Below are 26,059 nucleotides of genomic sequence, written 5' to 3'. Positions count from 1 at the left end.
CTATGAGGTAGGGACTATTAATCACCCTTTTTTTTTTTTTTTTTTGTATATGTGCAAGTTGAGGCACAGGAAGGTAGGTAAATTGCTCAAGGTCACCCAAACATCAAGTGAAGGAGCTGGATTTAAACCTGGGACACTGGTTTGAGAACCAGCTGTCTTAACCACATTGCTTCAAATACTGCACAGAGATAGAATGATGTATGTACGTAGCATGGGGGCTGGCACACAGCAGGTGCTTAATAAAGATTTGGCTTCTCCAAGTCAATATCTGAACTTGTATGACTATCCCTGAAATTAGCTCAATATAGACAAAGATGCAGCCTCTGCTGTCTCATGCCTGAACCTCCAAATCATGTTATCCTTTTGATAAGAAGCCATGAGAATTATGTTCCGATGAACATTTGGTCTCGTGAGCTTAGGGTGGCCAGGAGAGTGCCGTTCTAAGCCGCAGTCTGCTCTAGGTCTCCAACAAGTCCTGTTCTCATTGGGGCTGGAGGTTGGTTTTGCAACCCACAGAAATGCTTTTTGGAGCACCAGGATGCTGTTACCAATCCCAGTATATTGATAAGGAAACTGGGGCCTCACAGTCAGGAACTGCTGAAACTGACATTGGGACCTAAATATTTTAGCTTTTATCTTTCCCAATTTAAATTCATTTCCACCAGCATTTGCTGAGTGCTCACTAGGTGTTAAGCCCAGTGCTGAGAACTAGGTGAACAGAGAGAAGTAAGGTACTGTTCCTCCTCCCAGGTAGCCACAGAAGAATGGTAGAATTAGAGGGATGAGACGATTAATTAAATGGGGATAAGAACATGCATAAATAGGAGGGAGACAAGTCCAGAGGTAGTAAGGGAGTGAGGTGGAAATCAGGGAAGTCTTCCTGGAAGAGGAAGTCCCTGGCGGAGGGAACAGCATGCCTAGAAGTTCAGCAGGACAGTGCATCATGGTGGGTGCAGAAGTGCAGCCTGTGCACAATGGGAATGGAAGAGAGGGAGCAAAGGGAGATGAAGCTGCAGGGGAGATGGGGATGTGCAGCCCTTGCTGCGGAGCTTAGACTCCACTCTTTCTCCTGTGGAGAGATCTTCTATTAGTACAAGAGGGAAAGAGATGGGGACCATCATTAGTGTGTGCTGGTGGCCGGGCTCTGTGTGAGCCTTCCATGTAGACACAGCATTATGCCAAAGGACACCATTGCCAACTTGCTGTGTGACCTTGGCAAGGTATGAAGGTTCTTTAAGCCTCTGTTTTCTCCTCTGGAAAAATGGGGATAATAATACTGCCTACACCAGTGGTCTGAAGAGGGTAAAAGGAGATAATCCACCTAAAGTCCAGCCACATAGCGTTAAATATCATTATTCATAGACTTTCTCCCATCTAATACACCAAGCTCTTACTTGCTTCTTTATGTTTTCACTCATTTATTCATTGATTCATTTCTTACAATACTCGAGAGTGATCATTAGCTGCTCAGCAGAATTCCTAAAATGTATGATGGCAGGCATAAAAATGGGCCAAAAGCAGTACAGTGTCCCTCTGTTCTGATAGTAAAGTTGTAACTCTGCAAGGAGAGTTCATATTTATTGAGCACCTAAAACCTGCCAGTCTCTTTCATAGATCATTTATTTCCTCTCTTCAAAGTGTGTTTCATTAAGGCAAGGTGTTAATAATAGGGTGGTTTGAGAGAACTCTGCATTTTATGCATATTTCTGTAAACCTACAACTTTTCTTATAAAAAAATTTCCATGTATTAGAGTTGATGATTGTAGCACAGGAGTTAATTCACTTTCCAGATATGTAAACTCAGAATGGCAGCTACCGCAAATGACAATATCCCCCTCTAGTCCATTTTACAGATAAATAAATACAGAATGCAGAATCATCTGTGGGAGGTGGCATGATGCCCCAGTGTAAAGATCATAGGTTTCTGAGCTAGATGGGTCTCCAGCTTTGGGCAACTTATTTAATAACATTGGGTCACATGTTGCTCATTTTGAACATGGAGTAATAATGGCTTCTTGCAAGGCTGAAAGAAAGATGCAAAGCAGGCCTCGTAGCACAGCCCTTGCATTTGCCAAATAAATGGTCCCAGGTTCGTAGTGAATGCATGAAGGAGGGAAGGAGCCAAGACTAAGGTACAGGTTGCCCCTTCCATGGTCTGTTCTCTGACCTGCACCCCATATGCGGACCTGTCCTTGGTCAAAATGGCAGAGTCTTTAGGGGCTCAGGTATTGCCTTTAGATAAATCTAGGTTCAAAACTTTACTCTGCTATTTATAAGCTGAACAACTTGGGCAAAAATTTTAAGCTTAATTTTCTTATCTGTAAAATGGGCTCATCCCACTTTCCCTGAATATATTATTGGGGTAATTTAATTAGGTGATGTTTATAAAGTGCTTAGCAAAGTTCCTGGCACATAATAGAATAGGTGTTAATTATTTGGGGAGTCCCTATTATTTGAATGGTACGTTTCTGGATGGTGATAACTGCCAAGCTTATTTTTCTATTTCAGAGCCTACTTGGACATTAATGAACTGAAGAACATTCTTAGATTGGATGGATCGACACACCTCAATATCTTCTTTGCAAACTCGTCAGAGGAGGAGTTAGCAGGAGTAGCAACTTGGCCATGGGACAAGGAGGCTCTAATGCACTTAGGTGAGTTGTACAGACTTTTTGAGGAGGGCATTGGAATAGCACAGTTATAAATTTAGTAGCAATGATGACCGTGATCATGATGATCATGATGGTGGTGGTTGAGGTGAACAACGCATTTATGTATCACACTTTAATTTACAGAACTCAGTAACATTCATCATCTCATTTTGACCAGCCAGCAATGTTTTAAAGGAAATAGCACAATAATGTTAACTGTTTTACCTACAGGGTCATTGAGTTCCAGGGAAGGAATGGGTCTTATGCAAAGTCACACACAAGTCAGTGGCAGAGCCATAAACAGAATTCAAGTTTCCAACTCTTTTCCTGTTGACTTGCTTTCTCTCTATACCCCCTGCCTCCGAGTTCATGCAAAATATTTTCTCAGCCTGGTAACCACAGTGCTGGCACAGCCAGTCATGGGTTGGCTCAAAAGACACCAAAGAGGCAAGAGAAAGTAAGTTTGTAAAACTCCTTATTCCATCTTCTTGACCAAAAGGGGGATGTGAATGGAAATGAAATAAGCTTAAGTGGCAGAGAGATTCCAAAAGGAGCCGAGAGGTCACTCTGGTGGGCACTCTTATGCACAATTTAGACAACCCTTTTTAGGTTCTAAAGAATTGGGGTAGCTGGTGGTAGATACCTGAAACTATCAAACTACAACCCAGAACTCATGAATCTCGAAGACAATTGTATAAAAATGTAGCTTATGAGGGGTGACAATGGGATTGGGAAAGCCATAAGGACCACACTCCCCTTTGTCTAGTTTATGGATGGATGAGTAGAAAAATAGGGGAAGGAAACAAACAAACAAACAAACAGACAAAGGTACCCAGTGTTCTTTTTTACTTCAATTGCTCTTTTTCACTTTAATTATCATTCTTGTTATTTTTGTGTGTGTGGTAATGAAGGTGTCAGGGATTGATTTAGGTGATGAATGTACAACTATGTAATGGTACTGTGAACAAATGTACGATTTGTTTTGTATGACTGCGTGGTATGTGAATATATCTCAATAAAATGAAGATTTAAAAAAAATTAAATAAAATAAAATAGTACTTAAAAAAACAAAAAACAAAAAACTTGTTCTTCCATGTTCCATCCATCAGCACTACCAGGAATTCTTCTTACATTCAAAGTATGCATACCCATAACAAGATACATGTTTATACAAACCAATCACCAAAAGTCGGAAATGACAACTCTTTCTGATCCAGGCCCTAGAGGCAAACATTGTAGTTCTTTAACTTTGACTTTTCCATGCTCTCTTCCAGTACACATGCATTTTTTTACATACACTTATTTGAAATCATACAATGGATGCAATTTTGTGTTCCTTTTTCACTTAGTATAATGCTATCTACATTTTCCATGTTGCAGTAGTCTTCATGATTACTTCCCATCCAACTTTTTTCACTTAACATCACAACAAAAAGGCATCCCTCTGGGTTATTTCCCTCTCCCTAAGGATGAGATTTTTAATAGTCACGTAGTATTCCATTGAATGAGAGCACTGCAATTATTTAACCACTTCCCCCTTGGTAGAGTGATCCCATTGTTCATCATAATGAATAATAATGACTCAGTGCACATCTTCATCTGGGAATGTTAGGGTTCAACAGAGAGATGGTGCTGGGGGTATCCTCTGGTCTGCTGCTTCCCACGCATTCATCTAGAGTCCAGTAGCTGCTTTAAATCTACAGTATCTTGGAGATAAGAAATTCTGCAACTTTTAGTGATTAAATTAACCAGAAACAAACACTAGACGTTCCCTTCAGACTGCTCTCATCTCCCAGTTGTTTTTAAGATGAAACCAATCTGTGTGTTTGCATGTGTCTGTGCATGTGTGCAGCTGTGTGAGTAATCAGAGATAGATTCAAAGATAAATATCTAGTGATTCTCAGTTGGAAGTGATTTTATCCTAGGGGACATTTGGCAATGTCTAGAGACAGTTCTGATTGTTACGAATGGGGGGATGCTACTGGCATCTAGTGGGTAGAGGCCAGCGATGCTACTAAATGTCCTATAACATACAGGAGAGTCTCCCACCACAACGAGTTATCTGATCCAAAATGTCAATTACACTGAGTTTAAGACACCTTGAGATAGATTGTAGATGGATAAAGAAATAGACAGAGGTTAGCCAGAAGAAAGTGTACATTACACAAACTTGAGGATGTTAAGCTTAGCAGCTTATGTGATCGTCTGTCTAGTGTGAATTGTGCTGGACCAGGAGCTATTTAGCAGCATGTGTGTGTGGCATTAGGCAAGTCTCTTTCCCTTCCCCAGGTCTCAATTTTCCCCAGTTTTAAATGAGCAGGTTGGACTAGATGGCTTCCAAGAACCCTTCTCAGCTCTGAAATTCTGCCCTATTGGAAAGCGAACTAAAAGGCCACAATCCAAGTATTAGAATGGTTGAGTAGCAGGCTTCGAAAGTTAGAGAAAAACACTCCTGATAATTCCACGAATTTCAGAGACTGGCCCGAGACCAGGAATGTGAAAGGCTATAAATCCATAGCATATGATAGTATTTCTAGATGATGTCAGGCTCAAGCTATTTCACCTTTTAAGAAAAGCAGTGAAACAGAACTTGGGCCCAGTGCTGTGGCTCAGCAGAGACAGGTGAGTGGGGAAGTGATGAGGTGAAATGAACAGGGCTAGCCTGGACATAAAACCTGTAATCCCATCGTCAACCCTAGAAATAAACACCTGTGAGGTCCCACTTCCTGTTACCTCAACATTGAAGCTTTGTGGAGAGTCAAAGAAGTGTTCACACTATTGCTTCTGATTTCAGGATCCACCAGAGGATGGGAAATACTTTCAGATACATTGTCTGATATCAATCCCTTTTGACCCTGTGGAGTTCCTAGGCCATAGATTCCCAGTATCCCCATTAGGGAGGTGAGAAAACTGAGACCAAAGTGATTTATGCAAGGCCTTAAGAATAGTCTTTGGTGGCTATTGGCTCAAACAGTTATTGACCTCAGGGCTCTGCTTCAGCCATATTACATGAGGAAATAGAAACACGGAGAGGTAAAGTGACTTGTCCAAGTTCACATAGCCAGTAAAAGACAAGGCCAAGTCTTGATCGTCTTCTGATTCTAAAACATGTGCTCCTTCTCACTGTCCGTAGACTGGGTTTGATTTGCTCATCAGAGATTGGCCCCTGGAAGATCTTTCTACCTTGCTTGAGCCCTCTGCTTCAATGGACTTGTCTTGGTATTCTCATCATACAGCACAACAGCCTGCATACAGAAGCAGTTCCATGAGTGTAGGTTGATAAGGAGAATTATTTTAGATCATACACCTACCTGGGAGAAAGATGACCACATTCTCTAGACATAGATAGCTTCATTTTGACCTCTCTTGATTCCACGAGGACCGAGGAGCCTTCCTGTATAAGGTCCTAATATCTCCCACAGGGTTTACACATAGGAGGCACTCCATACATGCAAATTGAAATGAATTCCTCAAAGTATAGTAGAAAGAGCATACATTTGGGGCTTACACAATCCTGTACTTAAATTCAGCTCTGTCAACTTAACTAGTTATTTGACCCTTAGAAAGTCACTTCAGCTTTTGAGTTTCAATGTCTATGTCAGAATAGTGGGGAAAACAATACCCATAAAAACATGCTGCACAGAGCCTGACTGTGTCTGTTTCTTCTTCCTCCCTCCGTTTGAATAGCATGGTAACCCAGGCCCTAGAGTCTTCATTGGAGCATCACTTCTTATCCTTGTGGGAAACTCCACCCACCTATTCAGCCTATTTCAGTCCAAGAGACAAAGTAAATAAAAGATACAGGCCTGCCTCCAACCTTAGTGACCACCTTCATAGGGCAGGTTTCAAGCAAGCTTTCATTTGATGGAATCAAGTCAACTTTTTCAGGGTGCTGAAGAAAAAATGATATGAACAAATTTCCTGTCTTAACCACCTCCTCAATTCTTCTCTTTGTCTCATTGAATGCATTCTTTTTGTCCTGGTTTTTGTCTTCATCTTATCCATAAGTCCAGCATGTATTTAATAAGAAATAAAAGATGCACCATGGTCCAGGTTGGAATACCAGAAGATGAATTATTTTGCAACCTAAAAGCCAGTGGCTCCCTGATGCTTTAACTGGGAGAAATCTGCAAGTAAACTAACAGTAACATGCAGCTATGGTGTGTCAGCTGTATTTGTGTACATTAAATCCTTTAGGAAGATATTGGACAGTGTGGCTTTTATCACCATAGCTGAGGAAATGGAAGCTAAGAGATGCAAAGTTGGTTTTCCAAGATCACACAGATAATGTGAATTGGAACCAGAGTTCCATCCCAGGTCAGGCTGACTCCAGCTGGCTTCTAGGCAACCTCCCTGTCCTAAGAGATGTTGATCATAAGCACCTCCTCTGCAGTAGCACCAATCAAATGCAATTTATTGGAACCATATTTTTTTCACCCTCTTTTCCTGCTCTTATGCCATGATCCTCTGGAAAAAGCCAGGGGTGGAAAGGAGATTATATTTCATATTATGATTGACAGGAAATAATTGGAAGAGATTTCCTGTCTCAATTTCTCTTCCTCCCTGCCTCTGCCTGTCCGTTTTCACACACATGCGTGCATGCACCACCAGCACTCCTCACAGTACACACACATACCCTCTAATGCCTCTTTATCTTTGTGCTGGAAGACTCTGAGAAGTTCAGAATTAACAGACTGCATGAGCACAATGACTGAGAAAGTTCACCATCCTGGCAGTTCAGTCCAAGATAAATCCCCTTCCAACTCCTGCTCCAGACCAGCCAGTCCAAATCACCAAGGCCCCACGGCCCCACCATTCTTTTCTAAGACTCCTTTCTGCACTAAAATTCACAACTTGAAAGGTTTATCATACCTTAATTTTAACCTTCCCTTAAAAATATTAGGGTTTTAAAGTTTAATGTCTGTTCTGTCAACCTGTGTGCCATCTCTCTGGTGCTTTAAATGAACATGGAATAAATCCTATCCATTGGTTCTGCTGCAATTGGTTCCCTCTATTTCACTGAGCTAAGCTAGACATATAATGTAGGCCACCACTTCTCAAATTAGAAGGTACATACAAATCACCTGGGATCTGGTTAAAATACAGATTCTGATTCTGTAGGTTTGGGGTTGGGACCCGGGTCGTACAATCCTAGCAAGCTCCCACATAATGTTGGTGCCACTGGTCATTGAACCATGCTTAAAGTAGCAAGTCTTTAGACAGTAAGTAAAGCTCTTGCTATGTGTTTGGAGCTTTGCTAGCTGCTTGCATGTGGCTTTTAGACCTCAGAAAACCTCTTTAGAGGGATCAGCATTCAGCAAAAATTCAGTACACATTTAATGAGATGCCCTATTCCAGGCCCCACAGTAGGTACAAGCAGTTGAACTGAGGTTAAGAGCACTGGCTATGGATCCCAAAGATATTAGGTTCAAATTCTAGCTCCACACCTACTAGCTCTTTGACTGTGGGCCAGTTACTTTACCTTGCTGACAATCAATGCCTCTCTCACTGGGTTGTGAGATGATTACATGTGAGTATACACCTGAGGATACATGGTAAAGGCTCAAAAACAAATTGGCCATTATGATCACTGTTATAATGGTGAACATGGCATGGTGCTGGCCTTCCTAAGTGTTCCCTCTCATATATCATCAGCTCCATTTCTGAGTTGAAGAAATGAGACTCCGAGATCTAATTGACTTACCCAATACCACACAGAGTTAGTGCCAAATTAATACTGGAGCACAAGGTGCCTGACTGTAAGTGCTTCATTAGGTAAGAAGGTGTAGACTGTTTGTAAACTAAGCCAGGACATTCCTGATTTTCTAAGGAAAAAGTTGCAACAGAAAGGTTTATTGGCCCAGAAATCAGTTCACAAGTCTTTGAATTCCAGACAGAACTCTCCTTTTAAATAGTTTAAGATCACCTTGGCTAAGTCCTCTCCCCTTTCTAGGCATCATGGGTATTTTCATCTGAAAAATGAAAGGAATGCACAAAATGATTCTTGAGACTCCTTCCTACTCTGTCAACCATTGATTCATGACTCAAGTCACAATATCTCTCGGGGCAGCAGAATCACAGGGTGGAGAAGTCTGTGGTATTTTGGGCAGCACCCCTTTTACCCTTGTTTAATCTGGGGGTTCTTGCAGCAGGGAACAGAGTACTCAGCTTGCCTCACCCTCTGCTTTTCCCCTTGCAGGTGGCATTGTCTTGAACCCGTCTTTCTATGGTACTCCTGGGCACACCCACACCATGATCCATGAGATCGGACACAGCCTGGGCCTCTACCACATCTTCCGAGGCATTTCGGAAATCCAGTCCTGCAGTGACCCCTGCATGGAGACAGAGCCCTCCTTTGAGACGGGAGACCTCTGCAGTGACACCAACCCGGCGCCGAAGCACAAGTTCTGCGGGGACCCAGGGCCAGGGAATGACACCTGTGGCTTCCATACCTTCTTCAACACTCCTTACAACAACTTCATGAGCTATGCAGGTAAGGCCCTACTTGCTGCAGGGTTTTGCTAGCTGCTTGCATGTGGACCTCAGAAAACCTCTTTAGATGGATCAGCATTCAGCAAAAAAGCCCTTGGAGGGCTTTGGGCCATGGAAAAGGCACAGGACTGGGTGTCCAACATGAGCTCCAGTCCTGGCTCAGGCGCCCTTGCAAAGGTAACTTTGAACAAGTTGCCTGACTTTCTTAAGACTAAGAGATTCTTCATCCCAAACAATCAGGGTATTAACCCAGATCCCCCTTGGATTAACATAAAAGTCTCACACTCTTCTTTATGGTTTTGTTACCAAAAAATACAAAGCTTTTGGTTTTGCAAATACAAAAGTATTATGATATTGGGTATGTGTTTTCCTAATTATGTATATCCTAGCAAAGCCCTTTTTTAGACCATCAGTGGCAGTACTGAGAACTCATTCTCAGGGACTTGAGAGGCCCTGTGCTTCTGTTTTGCACACTCTATATCAAGGCCACTTGTGGCTTTTATGGCACCTGTAACAAATTAAAAAAAGACAGCCCTTCCTCTGGGTAGTCAGGCCCTCACCACTAGTCCCATTGTCCGGGAATCCTTGTGTAAGGCACAATCTGCCCAACTGCGCTTGGTAGCCCAGCACTGACTTCAACTGTCCTGTTCAAATTGTGTCTCTTCCCCCCACTAGAACAGTGAATATTGTAAAGGCAGAGATTGCATCTTATACATCCTAGCACCTAGCACAAGGTCTGGGGCTTAATAACTGTTTGTTAAGAAGGAAGGAAGGGAAGGAAGAAGGAAGAAAGAGAGGAAGGGAGGAAATAAGGAGGTAGGGAAGGAGTGAAGGATGGAGGAAGGGAGGGAAGGAGGGAGGAAGGAAAATGCATATGTTCTGTTATAACAGGTACATAAAACTGATTCATATCAATAACAATATGTCAGCATTACCCCATACAGCAAATGTTTAAAGGTATGAAAAAAGAGATCAGACTTCAATTTTAGAGATATGAACGAAATGGACTTGATTAGGACTAAGGTAAATCAGACTAAAGGATAAAGGATGATATTGATGGTGTTTTAAAACTTCAACTTCTGTGTGAGACCAAAGGAAGAGATGTTTATTAAGTGTAAAATCTATATTTTTTATGTAACACACTATCTAATTTAACTTGTATGGTCAGTTTATCAAACAGCATAATTACATGGAACATTGACTAGAGTGAAATCTGTTTGGTTTGTACAGGTTAGTGTGAAGCCCCAATACATCCCAGAGTAATTTGGGCAGAGAATAAAAATGTATTTGCAAAGCCCCCTTGAGGGGCTGGGGGAAAATGTGGAAATATTAAATTTCCCCACCTGGGGAATTAATGATATTCTCATGGCATTGGGGGCTACCAATTTAGAAGGTCAAGCCTTCAATCTTGGGCTTGCCCTTATGAAATTTGCTACTGCAAAGAAAAGGCTAGGCCTACTTAAAATTATGCCTAAGAGACACTCCCAGAGAACCTTTTGTGTTGCTCAGATGTGGTCTCTCTCTAAGCCAACTCTGCAGGTGAACTCACTGCTTCCCCCCTACATAGGACATGGCTCCCAGGGGTGTAAAGCTCCCTGGCAATGTGGGACATGACTTGTAGGGATGAGCTTGGCCCTGGCATCATGGAATTGAGAAAGCCCTCTTAGACCAAAAGGGGGAAGAGAAATGACACAAAATAAAGTTTCAATGACTGAGAAATCTCAAATGGAGTCAAGAGGTCATTCTGGAGATTGTTCCCTTTTTAGTTTTCAGTGTATTGGAATAGCTAGAAGGAAATACCTCAAACTGTTTAACTGCAACCCAGTAGCCTTTATTCTTGAGGATGATTGTATAACTATATAGCTTACACTGTGTGACTGTGTGATTGTGAAAATTTTGTGGCTTCCATTCCCTTTATCCAGTGTTTGACAGATGAATAGAAAAATGAGGACAAAAAGTAAATGAATAATAGGGAGGAATGGGGATATGGGATGTTAAGGGTGTTTTTTTTTACTTTAACTTTTATTCTTATTCTTTTGTGTGTGTGGTAATGAAAATGTTCAAAAATTGATTGTGGTAAATGCACAACTATATAATGGCACTGTGAACAATTGATTGTGCACTGTGGATGATTTTATGGTATGGAATATTTCCACTTTTATAACAATTTATTGCTCATAGAATACTTCAATGTGCACCATCTCATTTAATTCTCACAACAAACCTATAGGGTGGAAAGTATCCCCATTTTACAGATGAGAAAACTGAGGTGCAGTAAAGTCGTTTCCTCCAGGTCACACATCTAATAAAGAGCTGAGTTGAAACTCAGGCCTAGGGACTCTATCTCCAAGTATTTTTTTTTCCCCTCCACTCTTGTGCCAATTTTCAAAAGAGCTCTTAGCTTATGACAGAGTGAGAAAGAGAACAACCTGGGTAGTTTTCAAATTGTGTTGCACAGAGATGCCTTGGGGGGTGCCCAAGGGTCTGTGTGCTTGAACACAGACAATGCTTCCTTCCAACTGCTTCACATTTGTGTTGGGGTTTTGCCTTAGCTTTCTTTTGAAGAAACTCTCTAGACTTAATGATCCCAAATGGGTCTTCCCGCTTTCCCATTTGGGCTGGTGACCCTCTGGGGGCCTCTCCAGCATGAGATCCTTACAGTTCATGCCTGAGGTCTCTTGCAGGATCCATAGCCCACCCCTAGTGCCATAAAGAGGCCTTAGGTTTAGTTCTCTAAACAGCTCAGGGTGCTGGGTATTTCCTCAAAAGCGGATTCCCACTGGGCTCCCATTTCCTAGCCAAGCAGACACCCACATCCGGCACCCTGTCCCCTCACACTGCCATGCTTACGTTCCTTTTCTGTATCACCTTTCCTTGGCCAGCTCAACACACATGGAAAATAAACAATAACATGAGTTTGGAAGTTTGCCCACCTCTTAGGGGCCTAGGAACTGCCACTAGCTACCAGACCCCCATAAACTAAATCTTTTTTTTTTTTTGTTCCCCTTTATAAAGATCTAAAGGGTGATTGATTTACTGTTGTTTTTTTTAAAGGAACCCCTCAGCTCAGTGACCCATTAACAGCAGAACTAATTCACTGAGCTACGATAACAAACTTACACCCGCAAAAGCATATTCAAGGCGACCACAAGCTTTGAAATGTTTGTTTTCTTTAGGATCTCTGATAGATGAGGTGACAAAAGCAGTTGGATGAAATTCAAAATGCAGAACAGGATCAGGTTCTCAGGGAGAGCGCAATGCAGAGGGGCTCCCTCCTGGAGTCAAGGCGAGAGGGTGGAGACATTGCTGCATGGCCTCCTTCTGCTCACTTTTCCTTCCTGGGTGACTTCTTCCTACGGGACTGGTCACTGGTCATCTAGTTCAGTGCTGTCCAGTAGAACTTTCTGCAGAAATAGACATGTTCAGAATATGAGCTAATCAGTAAAGCCACATGTGGCTATGAAACCTTAAAATATGGCTAGCACAATGAAGGAATTGAATTTTTAGGTTTAAATAATCTTAATGATTTTTAGTCTAAATAGCCACATAGTACAGTTCTACAATAATTATTGAGTGCCTCTATATGCTAGACTTTGTGCAAAACGATTCATAGTCTTATCTCATTGAATTCTCAAAATAAGCCAATAGGGTATGTGCTGTTATTGCCATCCATTTTATAGGTGCAGAAAGTTTGGGTACATTAAATAACTTACCCAGGATCACTCGGTTAAAATGAGGCAGAGGTAAAGCTTGGTCTTTCTCATTGCAGAGCTTGTGTAATTATCTACCTCACTTTCTTATGCTGGGGAAGGTAGACAGGGTCTCAAGTGCTCCAGTTAAGCCTGGTTCAGCAGGCAGGACACAGCACCAGGAGAGTATGGTCATGTTGAGCTGTTGGATGAGCCCTCAGCAGACAGAAGGGCAGCAGCCCAGACTGCTTTCTGGAGGTCATAGATGTGGGGCACAAGCCAAGAGGACCTTCCAGTCAGGTCCTCCTCACGAGGGTAGGAAACCAGCCTTTCTCCAGCCTTTGGGTACAAGTGGATCTTGTGACCCTCCTTCTGCATACCAGGACCTTTTCATATACACATACTCTTTGCCCCAGCAATTCTATCTCTAAGGAATATATCCTAAGGAAATAAATCAGTTGTATATTAAGATTTAGCAATAAGAATGTTCTTAGCAATGCTCATTCTCCAAATATTTATTTGGCATTTACTCTGTTGCCAAGCAAGGAAGAGAAATGCTTATATGTGTGAAAAATTAGAAACCTCTTACAAGCCCAAAGATAAAGGATGGCTGAAATAAATCAAAGGGCATCCATGTGATAGAACATTATAGAGCCACTAAAGGTGATATAGAAAACCACTGAAGGACACTAATGGAAGCAGAGTAACGTAGTGACTCATCAGAGCATGGTGTGAGAGGACCTAATTTGAATCCTCTACGTCCTCGTCTTTTGACCCCAAGCAAGTTACTACCCTTCTCTGAGCCTCGGTAATGTCACTGGTCTGCTGTAGGGTGAGAGTAGGTGGGTGATAGTTGTAATCAGGCAGTTAAAGCACTTAGCTCTGTCTTGGTACCATAATTAGTGTTCAGTAAATGCCAACTATTCTAATTCTTTGTCAACTATTAAATGAAAAAGATCATGAAGCCTTATATATAGTGTATATATGGATGTGAATATGACAATAATAGAAATTCACTTAGATATTCTCATATATACCCATATTCACATTCATGTAGACTAATAATGAGTTAAGGGTGGATTTTTTTTAAATAATGATTTTTGGCATATTCCACAAATATCTGTAACTATTATTATTAATATTACTGCTACTATCACCACCACCACCATCATCATCATCATCATCATTATTTTTATAACAACAAAAAGGCAGGGATTTGTATAAAGGGAAACTCCCCTATCCGTCCAGTAGACATGGGCTAGCTTGTTAAGTGCTCCCGTTAGCCTTAAGAGGCAAGTAACTGTGTCATTCCCTATTTCATCATGAGTGAAAATGACACTGTCAGAGGTATGGATTTTGCCCAAGATCCTACAATGAATGTAGGTACCAAGTCCATGCCCTGAACCTCCATGTTCTGCTACCTCCCAGCTATAGATGGAAATTTGTTCTTGAGAACAAGGATCCGTTAGCAAACCCAGGGCACTGCATCCACAGCCTGGGGGCTGGTGCAGGCTCCCTGAGTGTCAAGTCCCCACAGTCCCTTCCGCTCAGGAATGAGGTGGGAACAGAAGACTGGGGCTGGCTGAACCTGGCAAGCTGGATCACTTGGCCACAGCTGTCAGGAGGGGGTGCTTGTGGGGTCAGAAAGGTAGAGGGCTGACTCCAGATGTTAGCTAATGGTGGCAGAGAATTTGTAATAAATGGAAACCCTTTGGCATCTTACCCAGGATTCTACGCACAGCTAAGTCCCTAAGTGATGTTTCCTGAGATGGTTATTTCCCTGACTTCTGCTTTAAAGTTCACATGCATTCCTGTAGCCCTGTTAGGTTCAGCCACCTATCTACTTTTCTAACTCTTTAATCAGTGATCAAGGAAATGGCTAATTTTTAAGTTATAAAAGGGAAATAGATTTCTTGTAGAGAAAAAAGAAAACAAATCAGAGGCACATATAGAAAAATATATACTGCTTTTTTTGGCTTTACCATTCACTTTGGTAAGTGCTTTATGTGTGCCAGCTCACTGAATCCTCACAAAAACTCTGGGGGGTGGAGTTGATTTAAATGATCCCCATTTATAGATGAGGGAACCAGATTTTAAAGTTACCACATTCTTTTGGTAATGCCTGATTAATATTCTATTCTATGGCTGTGCCTTAAAGTAAACAGTCATTCCCCTATTAAGGGGCAGATGTGTCATTTCTAATATTTTTACTATATTCAAGTTTGCTTCAGTAAACTTCTCTGTACCTGTATTTTTCCAAGCTTGCTCATGAGTATCTGTCAATTGAATTCATAAGTGTTGTATTGCTAGATCAAAGAGAATGCACATTTACATTTGGTCTTCCCTGCTTTCAGCTTTCTAGCACTCACAACATATGAATACATAGTCACACACATGCACACACATGCACTGTTCCCAGTTATGAAACAGTGAGCATCTTCAGACATTTTTCTTTGTGTTCCACATCCTGTAGCCCCTCATACTGTTCTGAGATGAGCACTCCTATTGCCATCTTCATCTCCAATTTACACAAGAAGAAAGTGAGGCACCAAGGACACAAAATGACTTGTCTTTTCTGACTCCAGATTCTGCATACACAAACCTAACTCCATAGCCTCACTTCCTGGGCCACTGTAGTCCTCCCCTGCATCTGGTCTATGCAGTGACTTTTCCAAGGCTTTCGAGATGAAGTGTGAAGTTCATAGCAACAAAATTGAAAAAAAAAAACTCAGCAATCCGGCCCTTTTCAGACTGAGGGATTTGGTTTCTATTCTCCAGGCAATGGGGAGCCACAGAATGTTTGGTATTCAGAGAGTTACACAGCAGGACCCATGCTCTAGAGAAATTTACACAATTAGTCTTTCACAGTTAGTCTGTTAGGGGATATCAGGCTATTTCACTTCCCCTAAATACATTAAAGATTTCCCCAGGCTGCCAGAAAGGAGACTTTGAAAAATTACTGAGGGATCAGAGGCAGCTTCTGGGCATAACCTCCTTCACGCCTCTGTCCCGTCCCCAAGCTGGATTTTCAAGGCCATGTCCAAATGCCCAGCACCTGCTCAAGCTTATTTTCTGTTTGTTTGATAAGGGGGAGTGAGTTTATGTTGCAGGGTTTCCAGTGGCGGGTTTATTTTAAGATCTGGCCAACACTGTGCTCCCCCGTCTGGGGTCCAGCAGAGGAAAGCCTGACGAGGCCGACACCTCTAGGAAGTGGTGTTTTTGGAAACTGAGCCAAAACAGTGCCTTGCATGGCCCCTGGGGCAGCTATATAAAGCTGTTGGAGGGAGAGTCAGGAGGCAAACTTCTTCCCTAGGGCCTGAGTCTTGGGTCATGACCTCAGTCCGAAACCTGGAAAAGAGAGCAGGACTGAAGGTCGTTAGATCTGAAGAAATATCAGAGTCTGTGTTTCAGCCCCCTCAGACTCAGACTTAACTCACATTTATCAAGCACCTGCAAGATACAAGGTCTCCTTTAAGCTCAGAAAGAACTCCTCCTATTGATTAGAAGCACTGCCTTGGAGTTGGGACTGACGCCGGGATGGAGTCCGGATTTGTCCTTAGTGCTGTGATCTTGGACAATTTGCTGGCCCTCCCTCAGCCTCAGTTTCCTCATCCATAATAAAGTGGAGGAAAAATAGCATTTATTCCAAAAATAGCGTGCGAGTTAAATGTGTACAAAGCATAGTGTACCAAGCCTGGCTCATTGTAACACTCAATAAATGGTACCTATCACACAATCCTCTCAGTAATAGTACTGAACGGGAGATGTTGTTGTCCTCGTACTCTGGCACGGGCACCTAGACACAGGCAGAGCCTGAAGTAGTCCAGCTTTGCGTGTCTCTCTGGCCAGTGCTCTTCGAATAGGACACCACACCCCTGTGAACTTGTAGTTCCGTCTCCTGCAATCTCTCTACTTAACTTTCCCAGTCTTGGCTGTGCAATCTGGTTTATCTCAAGTGCCTCCTTCTTGGGAAGTCTTTCTGGTTCACTTCCTTCTCCCACATAATGTCTTTGCCCGTTTGTCTGTGGTCGACATCATGCTATAGCAGCTTTCTAACAACCTTGGCTCCTTCAATGAATTAGCTTTTACTCTATAACTACACTAGTAGCTCCTCAAGGGCAGGGGCTCCCTAAGCTTCATTTTTCCATGATCCTTGGCACAGAGCACAGACTATGTAAGGGACACTCAGAAGGTTTGCTTGAAGGACACTACCAATGCATCAGTGAATGGCAGAAGTAGTGAATGAGTGGATGAGTGAAAGTGAAAGAATGAATTAGAGAACAAGTGAGCACACACATGAATGAGTAGATGAGTGAGCAAATAAGTGAATGAATGAATGAATGGTGAGAGAGGGTAGGAATAAGGGAAGGGGTGGCTTCCTGTCCAGTGGATTTGGGGTCCGTGGATGGCAGCTTGTCTTGACCTTCTCCTTTGCCCTGAGCTCAGGTGCACATTTTCAGTTCCATCACCCTCCCTCTCACCTGTCTCCAGAAGTGATGACTACACTAATTTGTTCACAGACCATTAACTCTTGAGTACTGGAAGCGGCCAGCCCTGCTTTGGCAAGGGCTGAGGAGCCGGTTCTCAGGCCACCAGGAGACGTCATCCCTCTCTCCCAGGCTCACCCGTGCAGCCTGGTTCTTATCTCTCTCTCTGCCTGCTTGCAGATGACGACTGTACTGACTCCTTCACGCCCAATCAAGTAGCCAGAATGCACTGCTACCTGGACCTGGTGTACCAGGGCTGGCAGCCCTCCCGGAAGCCAGCGCCCATCGCCCTCGCCCCCCAGGTTGTGGGCCACACAGTGGGCTCCGTGACGCTGGAGTGGTTCCCGCCCATCGACGGCCACTTTTTTGAAAGGTGAGTGTGGCCTGTGAAGTGTTGTTCCCTGTCTCTCTCCTGCCAAGAAGAGGGACATTTGGAAGGGAAGCAGACTTTGAGAGGGATTTTGTTGCATTCTTTGTTCTGTTCTTGTTCTCATTCAATAGGTATCACCACCACCAAGCACGGTGACTGGTACATAGAGGCATATTGTAAATTTGGGTCAGGGAATAAATTATTTCTAATATAAACTAACAAGCAATAATGCATCTTTTAAATGAATGAATGATTAGCTTTAGTTTATTACTAAAGGCCTGGAAACTTCCATTTCCAAAAACCTCCTTTGGGCTAGAGATTCTAGTCTCATCTCCTTGTGCTCAGGAGTTGAGATTTCCTATTATTAATAGGCAGACACCTACACACACACACACACACACACACACACACACACAGAATCAATCTGTGAGATTGATTCTGTACTAAAGGCTTTATGTACAGAGTCTCATTTAATCTTTCTACTAACACTTTAAAAGGGGATCATCTTCATTTGCCAGAGGAAACTGGAGCTGAAGGCGGCTGACAGGGATAACCAAGAGCCTATAGAAAATAGTGGGGGCTGGGCTTCAACTCATATCTTGGAATGACTTGTTTCAGGCTCCCATGTTCTTTCATCAAATCCTTCCAAAACCAGAATTATGAAGCAGGTATTCTCCCTCTTCCCAAAAAGGTGGCAAGGAGCTCTCATTTACACACACACACACACACACACACACACACACACACAAGCATTGTGAGTGTTTATAACAATATGTTAGATCATGGTTCCACATTAAATTTTGGCTCTAATTTTCCACACCACCATCAGTCCCTGAATCTAGAACCTTCGTTTGGCTGCTGGGTGAATGTGATCAATGGAGGACCAAAATGCACTCCCAGGCCCTCTGTAGAAACCCTCATCCCCCTGCCCCCAGCCCATCTTGCTGGGAGCTCAGAGCTGGGTTTGGGAAACCTCATGTGACACTTCAGGGCAGACTTTCCAGCAGCCTGTACATTTATTTATTTTCTCTGTGGCCATGAGAAGTATCAGACTCTTGGGCAAGCATTGGCCTCAATTCCACTTTAAAATGGAAGTTTTGTAAATGAAGCGTCCTCTGTATGTATTCAATTTGTATTTCATAAAGCAGTTATTGTCCATTAAATAAATACCATCTGATTGTTGGAAACCTATTGGAGGGTTAATTGTTGTGTTGTAATGAGATATGTCTCTATTACATAGTGCCCTCAGCCTCAATCAATATGTTTTTAATAACCTATAGTCAGTTGGTACTCGAGGCTCATACAATAGCTATTCTGTTCAGTCTAAGATTTCATAACGGAGTTATTCTATATTAAATGAAAACTGACATTTTAGAAACACATTTAATTAGGGTTAACAGCTATGTAGGCTACAGTCTATGGCTAAAGGAAGTTGGTCCACAAGTTCAATAAATTGTCATAAAGAAATGGAACTGCATTTTATGTATATTATTATTCCCATACACATGACATTTATACTCATGCAAATTGGCTTAGTACAAAGTGTACAAGCTTTGATGTCAGGTTGTCTGTGTTCAGTTCTCAGCCGCACCATTCTCAGTAAGTGAATGAAATCTTGGGCAAGCTGTCTCTCCAGTCCGATCCTCTGAGACTTCTTCCATAGAAAAGTGCTAACTGTGTCCACTTCACCTGGCTTTTGTAGGAAGCTCAACAAAATGACATCTGTGATATGCACCATGCCTGTCAAACACTCTTTGTTCAAGAAATATCGGTTCCCATTTTATGCAAGGTTTTCCAGGGCTGTTTAGCCACTTGGAAATTCTTTCCCTGCAAAACCTCTGGTGTTTTCCACTACATCCATCAATGCCAACCTCCCACCCCTGGCCATCCTTGTATTCTCCTGCTGTTCCTCACATCTGTGGCCTAAGAGAATGTGAGGGGTTTTCCTTAAAAAAACATATCCGAATCCTCCCACAGCCTGTGTCCTCACACACAGGCAACTGAGTAAATAATTCAAGGCCACCCCTGGTTTTTCTAGCTCCTTTATTTTTTTCTGTCTTGCAAACATGTGTTGACTGGATGGTTTCAGTTATCTGAACAATTAGATACAGTATACTGGAAAGACACTGGACTGGGAATCAGGAGACCTGGATCTGCGGTTTTGTGACCTCATCCGTTTCCTTTGCCACTTTGGCCTCAGTTTTCTGATCTGTAAACCAAGTGAGGTTCTAGTCTTTCTCAACTAATCTTTCTCTTCCAAATCTCAGAACACAGAAAATGATCCAAGAGACTATTTTCTCAATTCTCCCAAGGATGGTGCATAACTAATACCATTCTAGACACAGAGGAGAGAAGTTAATTCACTGTATACAGTGGATGTCTTAGAGCAGTGCTGTCCAGTAGAACTTTCTGCAATCATGGAAATGTTTCATATCTGCACTGTCCAATACAGGAGCCACTAGGCACCTATGACAATGGAGCACTTTACATGTGACTACTGTGACAGAGGAACTGAATTTTTGTCTAATTTTAATGAATTCAAGTTTAAAGAGCCACATGTGGCTGGGAGCTACCATGTTGGACAGCACAGTCTTAGGATTTTAAGTTTTGACTCTCTTGTGGAACATGGGTAAGAAAGGTAATCTCTTCCTGTGTTGGCATCCCATGCTTCTGTGATTTAATTTTTCACGCGTGTGCATCTTCCTTGTGTGTGCAGATACATAACCTGATTTTGTTAAGGCACATGCTGACATTCTGAGCTTTGACCTTGGAGTGATTACTTTGCACTTGGGAACCTCAATTTCCTAATCTGTAAAGCGGGAACACCACCCACTGGATCCAGCATCATGCCATTGTTTTGTACTTGTTTCTGCTTTTACTTTTGCACCTCCCTCCATAATCCACTCTTTTTTCAGCATCCAGATTGACCTTTAAAAATGTGAATCAGGTCATGTCACTGCATACTTTACAACCCTCCAGTGGTTTCCCATTGCCTTTAGATAAATCTAAATGTGGTCTACAGAACCCTCCATGAGCTATTCCTAGCCCACCTATCCACTTGCCTCCCTTACTACTCTTTCCTTCATTTGTGCCTCCTGCCACTCAGACTTCTTTCAAGACTCCTGTAGACCAAGCCTTTTTCCCTTCTTTGACCCTTTGTGTACCTGGAGACTGTACTTTAAATTCTTTCTGTCCATTCTTTGTGCCATCCTGTAAGTCTCACTGTAAATGGCATACTCTCACTAAGGCTTTCCACAACTCCTCCACTCTTTTTTTTTTTTTTTTTTTCATTTTTATTGAGATTGTTCAGATACCATACAATTATCCAAAGATCCAAAGTGTACAATCACTTGCCCCTGGGTACCCTCATACAGCTGTACATCCATCACACTTAATTTTTGTTCAATTTTTAGAAACTTTTCATTGCTCCAGACAAGAAATAAAGTGAAAGATGAAAAAAGAAAAAAAGAAAAGGAAACTCTAAACCTCCCCTATCCCTAACCAACCCCCCTCAATTGTTGACTCCTAGTATTGATATAGTACGTTTGTTACTGTTTATGAAAAAATGTTGAAATACTACTAACTGTAGTATATAGTTTGTAATAGGTATATAGTTCTTCCCTATATGCCCCTCTATTATTAACTTCTAATTGTATTGTCATACATTTGTTCTGGTTCATGGAAGGGATTTCTAGTATTTGTACAGTTGATCATGGACATTGTCCACCATAGGATTCAGTTTTATACATTCCCATCTTTTGACCTCCAACTTTCCTTCTGGTGACATATATGACTCTGAGCTTCCCCTTTCCACCTCATTCACACACCATTCGGCGCTGTTAGTTATTCTCACATCTTGCTACCAACACCCCTGTTCATTTCCAAACATTTAAGTTCATCCTAATTGAACACTCTGCTCGTACTAAGCAAGAGCATCTACATTTCTTCCACAAGGCAGGAGGGAAAGTCAAAGAAGGTAGAGAGGCAAAAGAAAGAGGAAACAAAAAAATGACAGCTAGGAAGCAGCAAAAGGAAAAATAACCTTAAATCAAAGTAGAATAAAGAATCAGACAATACCACCAATGTCAAGTGTCTAACATGCCTCCCCTATTCCCCCCTCTTATCTGCATTCACCTTGGTTTATCACCTTTGTTACATTAAAGGAAGCATAATACAATGATTCTATTAGTTACAGTCTCTAGTTTATGCTGATTGCATCCCTCCCCCAATCCTCTCCATTTTTAACACCTTGCAAGGTTGACATTTGCTTCTTCTCCCTCGTAAAAGAACATATTTGTACATTTTATCACAATTGTTGAATACTCTAGATTTCACCAAGTTACACAGTCCCAGTGGTTATCTTTCCTCCTTTCTTGTGGTGTCTCACATGCTCCCCATCTTCCTCTCTCAACCGTATTCATAGTTACCTTTGTTCAGTGTACTTACATTGTTGTGCTACCATCTCCCAAACTGTGTTCCAAACCACACACTCCTGTCTTCTATCACCCTGTAGTGCTCCCTTTAGTATTTCCTGTATACTTGTTCACATAGTCTCTCATTGTCTGTTTGTCAGAAAATATTTTGAGCCCTCCCTGATATTTGAAGGACAGCTTTGCTGGATACAGGATTCTTGGTTGGTGGTTTTTCTCTTTCAGTATCTTAAATATATCACACCACTTCCTTCTTGTCTCCATGGTTTCTGCTGAGAGATCCACACATAGTCTTATTAAGCTGCCTTTGTATGTAACGGATCGCTTTTCTCTTGCTGCTTTCAGGATTCTCTCTTTGTCTTTGACATTTGATAATCTGATTATTAAGTGTCTTGGCGTAGGCCTATTCATATCTCTTCTGTTTGGAGTACGCTGCGCTTCTTGGATCTGTACTTTTATGTCTTTCATAAGAGATGGGAAATTTTCATTAATTATTTCCTCTATTATTGCTTCTGCCCCCTTTCCCTTCTCTTCTCCTTCTGGGACACCAATGATACGTGCATTATTGTACTTTGTTTCATCTTTGAGTTCCCAGAGACGTTGCTCATGCTTTTTAATTCTTTTCTCCATCTGCTCCTTTGCGTGTAGGCTTTCAGGTGTTTTGTTCTCCAGTTCCTGAGTGTTTTCTTCTGCCTCTTGAGATCTGCTGTTGTATGTTTCCATTGTGTCTTTCATCTCTTGTGTTGTGCCTGTCATTTCCATAGATTCTACTAGTAGGTTTTTTGAACTTTTGATTTCTGCCACATACATGTCCAGTGCTTCCTTTACAGCCTCTATCTCTTTTGCAATATGTTCTCTAAACTTTTTGAATTGATTTAGCATTAGTTGCTTAAATTCCTGTATCTCAGTTGAAGTGTACGTTTGTTCCTTTGACTGGGCCATAATTTTGTTTTTCTTAGTGTAGGTTGTAATTTTCTGTTGTCTAGGCATGGTTTCCTTGTTTATCCAAATCAGGTTTTCCCAGACCAGAACAGGCTCAGGTCCCAGAGGGAAGAAATATTCAGTATCTGGTTTCCCTGAGGGTGTGTCTTAGAAAATTGCTCCACCCTTTGATGCCTCGGGTCACTGTGCTTTTCTGCCCAGCAGGTGACGCCTGTTAGCCTATAATTCTTGACTGGTGTGAGGAGTTATGGCCGTGTTCCCCCAGGCTCTGGGGTCTGGTTCTGAATGGAAAGGGCCCCACCCCTTTCCTCCTAGAGAAGACAGACCCCTCAGGTGGAGGTCATTAGCATTTCAGTGGTCTCACTCTCTGCTTGTGGTGTCTCCACCCTTCCCAGAGTCACAGCCCTGGAAACTGAAAATGACTGGGGCTTTCTCCACTGAGCCAAAAAAGAAACAGATAGTCCCCTTCAGACCCAGTCCAAGGCGACCCTCCGGCTCTCCCAGGTCAGTCGTCACCCAAAGCCTCTGTCTGTTTTTTGGGGCTGCGTACCTGTAGTGAGCAGTTCACACTCGCTACTTAAAACCCCAGTTGGAGCTCAGCTGAGCTATATTCGCTTGCTGGGAGAGAGCTTCTCTCTGGCACCACGAGGCTTTGCAGCTCGGGCTATCGGGGAGGGGGTCTCCTGACCTGGTTCCGCAGGTTTTACTTACAGATTTTATGCTGTGTTCTCGGGCATTCCTCCCAATTCAGGTTGGTGTATGATGAATGGATGGTCTCGTTTGTCCCCCTGCAGTTATTCTGGGTTATTTACTAGTTGTTTCTGGTTTTTTGTAGTTGTTCCAGGGGAACTACTTAGCTTCCACTCCTCTCTATGCCGCCATCTTGCCCCCAACTCCTCCACTCTTAATTAGCCTAATCCTTTATTCTCTCCTGCATTGTCCTTTTACTTTTCTTCTAGAACTTATCACAATCTGTGATTTTATATCTTCTTACCTATTTGTTCATCAATTATTGCCTTCACTGGACTGCTGACTCCAAGAGGGCAGACCATATCTCACTTGTTCATCCCTGTATGGTCAAGGTCTAGCACTCATACAGGGCTGGCACCCAGAGGCTCTTCAGTGACTTATCTGTTCAATGATTAAGTGAAACAATGAATGAATATGTGAATCAATGAAAGAACAAGATGGAAAGAGTGTATGCCCTCACTAAAGTGTTTATTGAGAACCTAGCATGTATAAAAAATGCCGTGAAGTACTGGTAACTTTACATGTATTAAACAAACAGAATATCTAATGGAAATAGGAAACTCAATGGCCATTAAGGTCAGTCCATCCTAGGTCATTTGTAATCTAATAGTTATCCTAAAGCCAGTCATGTGACTTGGATATGCTATACATTGACTATGATCGTTGTGATTACTAGCCCCCAGCTAGTGGTATTGAGCAAATCTCCCTCTCCACCCCTCCTTCCCTGCCTACAAGTGTATTTGTATAAGTATTATTATTGCTAGTCTAAAAGTAACTTGTAGAAAATTTTTAAAACTGGGAAAAATAAATATATGGGGGGAAATCATCCTATATTCTACTACCTAGAAATAACTGCCAATAACACGTTGTTTCATAAGGTTATTTGAACAGCATTTAGATAATACTATAGATTCTGTTTTGAAGATGACTTATTCATTTAATATTATCACTTGCACATTTTCCATGCGACTGCATCATCTTTATAATTATTATTATAATAGCTGCTTACCATTCCATTGAGCAGATTAACCCTAGCCTATTTAATCACTCTCCTATCACTGCACATTAGTGTGCTTGCAAATTTTCTACCTACCTATGGGTTCACGTTTACCATGATAAGGCTGCAAAATCTGTAATTTGAAGGTCTGGACTAGGTTAGTCATGAATATTAGGATTGTGCCTGAGTGATCGGTATGCACTCATTCATTCATTCATTCATCCATTCATTCGACAATATATGTTGAGCATCACTATGTAGTAAGCTATGTGTTGGACACTGAGGGAAAAGGGGATCATAAGACATGGACCTTGCCCTCAAGGATCTCACACTCCATGAAGAAAAAAATCACCTGTATACAGAAAAGTATTCACAGAGGGAATGATATCCGAGGTCATCCTTGAAGGATGAAGAATATTGTCCAGGTGAAAAAAAATGGAGGAAAGGGCATTATAAGCAAAAAGAAGAACATGTTTGTTCAGAGAGAGGTTCAGGGAGAAGAAAGAGCATAGCACTTAGGGTGAGCTGGAAGTGGTGAGAAATGAGGTTAGAATGATGAGAGAAACATGTTGAAAGGGGTCTTGAATGATATCACAGAGTGTGAGGGATTGGAGTCACCAAAGGAAATCAGCAGGGACATGAGCTGTTTGGATTTGGGTTTGGGAATCATCTCCCTGGCAGCTGTGTAGAGTAGGAATGGCGAACACCAGCCCACCGTAATGCTCACAAGCATGCTCTTCCTTGTGAGCCCAGGGGCATAGAGAGCTTCCCTGCAAAGAGAAAACTCTAAGGCTTGAGATTTGGATCCTCCAGTGTGGCCTTTCAGGTAGCTACACAGTAGAGATTCTTCTTGGTATGATGAGAAAGGTCTTGGCCAGGCCATTACGTTTTGAGAAATAATGGGTTGGGCTGGGACTTTTCTTGACTTCTTCCCCAGATCCAGTTTCCATCCCCTCTGCAGAGGTGGATCCCATTTGCAGTTTTGAGTTCACAATAGTATAGGAGGGGAGGACTCATCCTTCTCTCCTCCCTGTAGCTGCCTCCTAAGCAGATGCCAAGTCTGGAGAACAAGTATGATCCCAGAGGCTGCTGTGGCCACAGAGAGATTGAATCCAGATACATACGATGGTAGGGGAAGCACCACAATATTCCATTTCTGGGCCTGACCCCATTGAGGGATTGGCTTGTCCCTTGGAATGCTGCTAAAATGAATTCGATGGCATGGTAAAGAATCTGCTGTTGTTAAATCTA

The 26,059-nt window shown here is 42.2% G+C and overlaps 1 protein-coding gene across 1 annotated transcript in view; it reads left to right on the top strand.

Moving 5' to 3' along the window:
- The window catches only part of PAPPA (pappalysin 1), a 244,209-nt gene that overhangs the window by 49,377 nt on the left and 168,773 nt on the right, over positions 1 to 26,059 (top strand). The window contains exons 3-5 of the mRNA XM_037798016.1: positions 2,509 to 2,654; positions 8,851 to 9,144; positions 17,500 to 17,692. Of these exons, the coding sequence (XP_037653944.1) occupies positions 2,509 to 2,654; positions 8,851 to 9,144; positions 17,500 to 17,692 (633 nt within the window). The remainder of the gene's footprint in view (positions 1 to 2,508; positions 2,655 to 8,850; positions 9,145 to 17,499; positions 17,693 to 26,059) is intronic.

The sequence above is a fragment of the Choloepus didactylus genome, chromosome 10 (assembly GCF_015220235.1).
Source record: "Choloepus didactylus isolate mChoDid1 chromosome 10, mChoDid1.pri, whole genome shotgun sequence".
NCBI lineage: Eukaryota > Metazoa > Chordata > Mammalia > Pilosa > Megalonychidae > Choloepus > Choloepus didactylus.
Note: the sequence above shows the minus strand (reverse complement) of the source record. Positions and strands in the feature narration are given on the sequence as shown.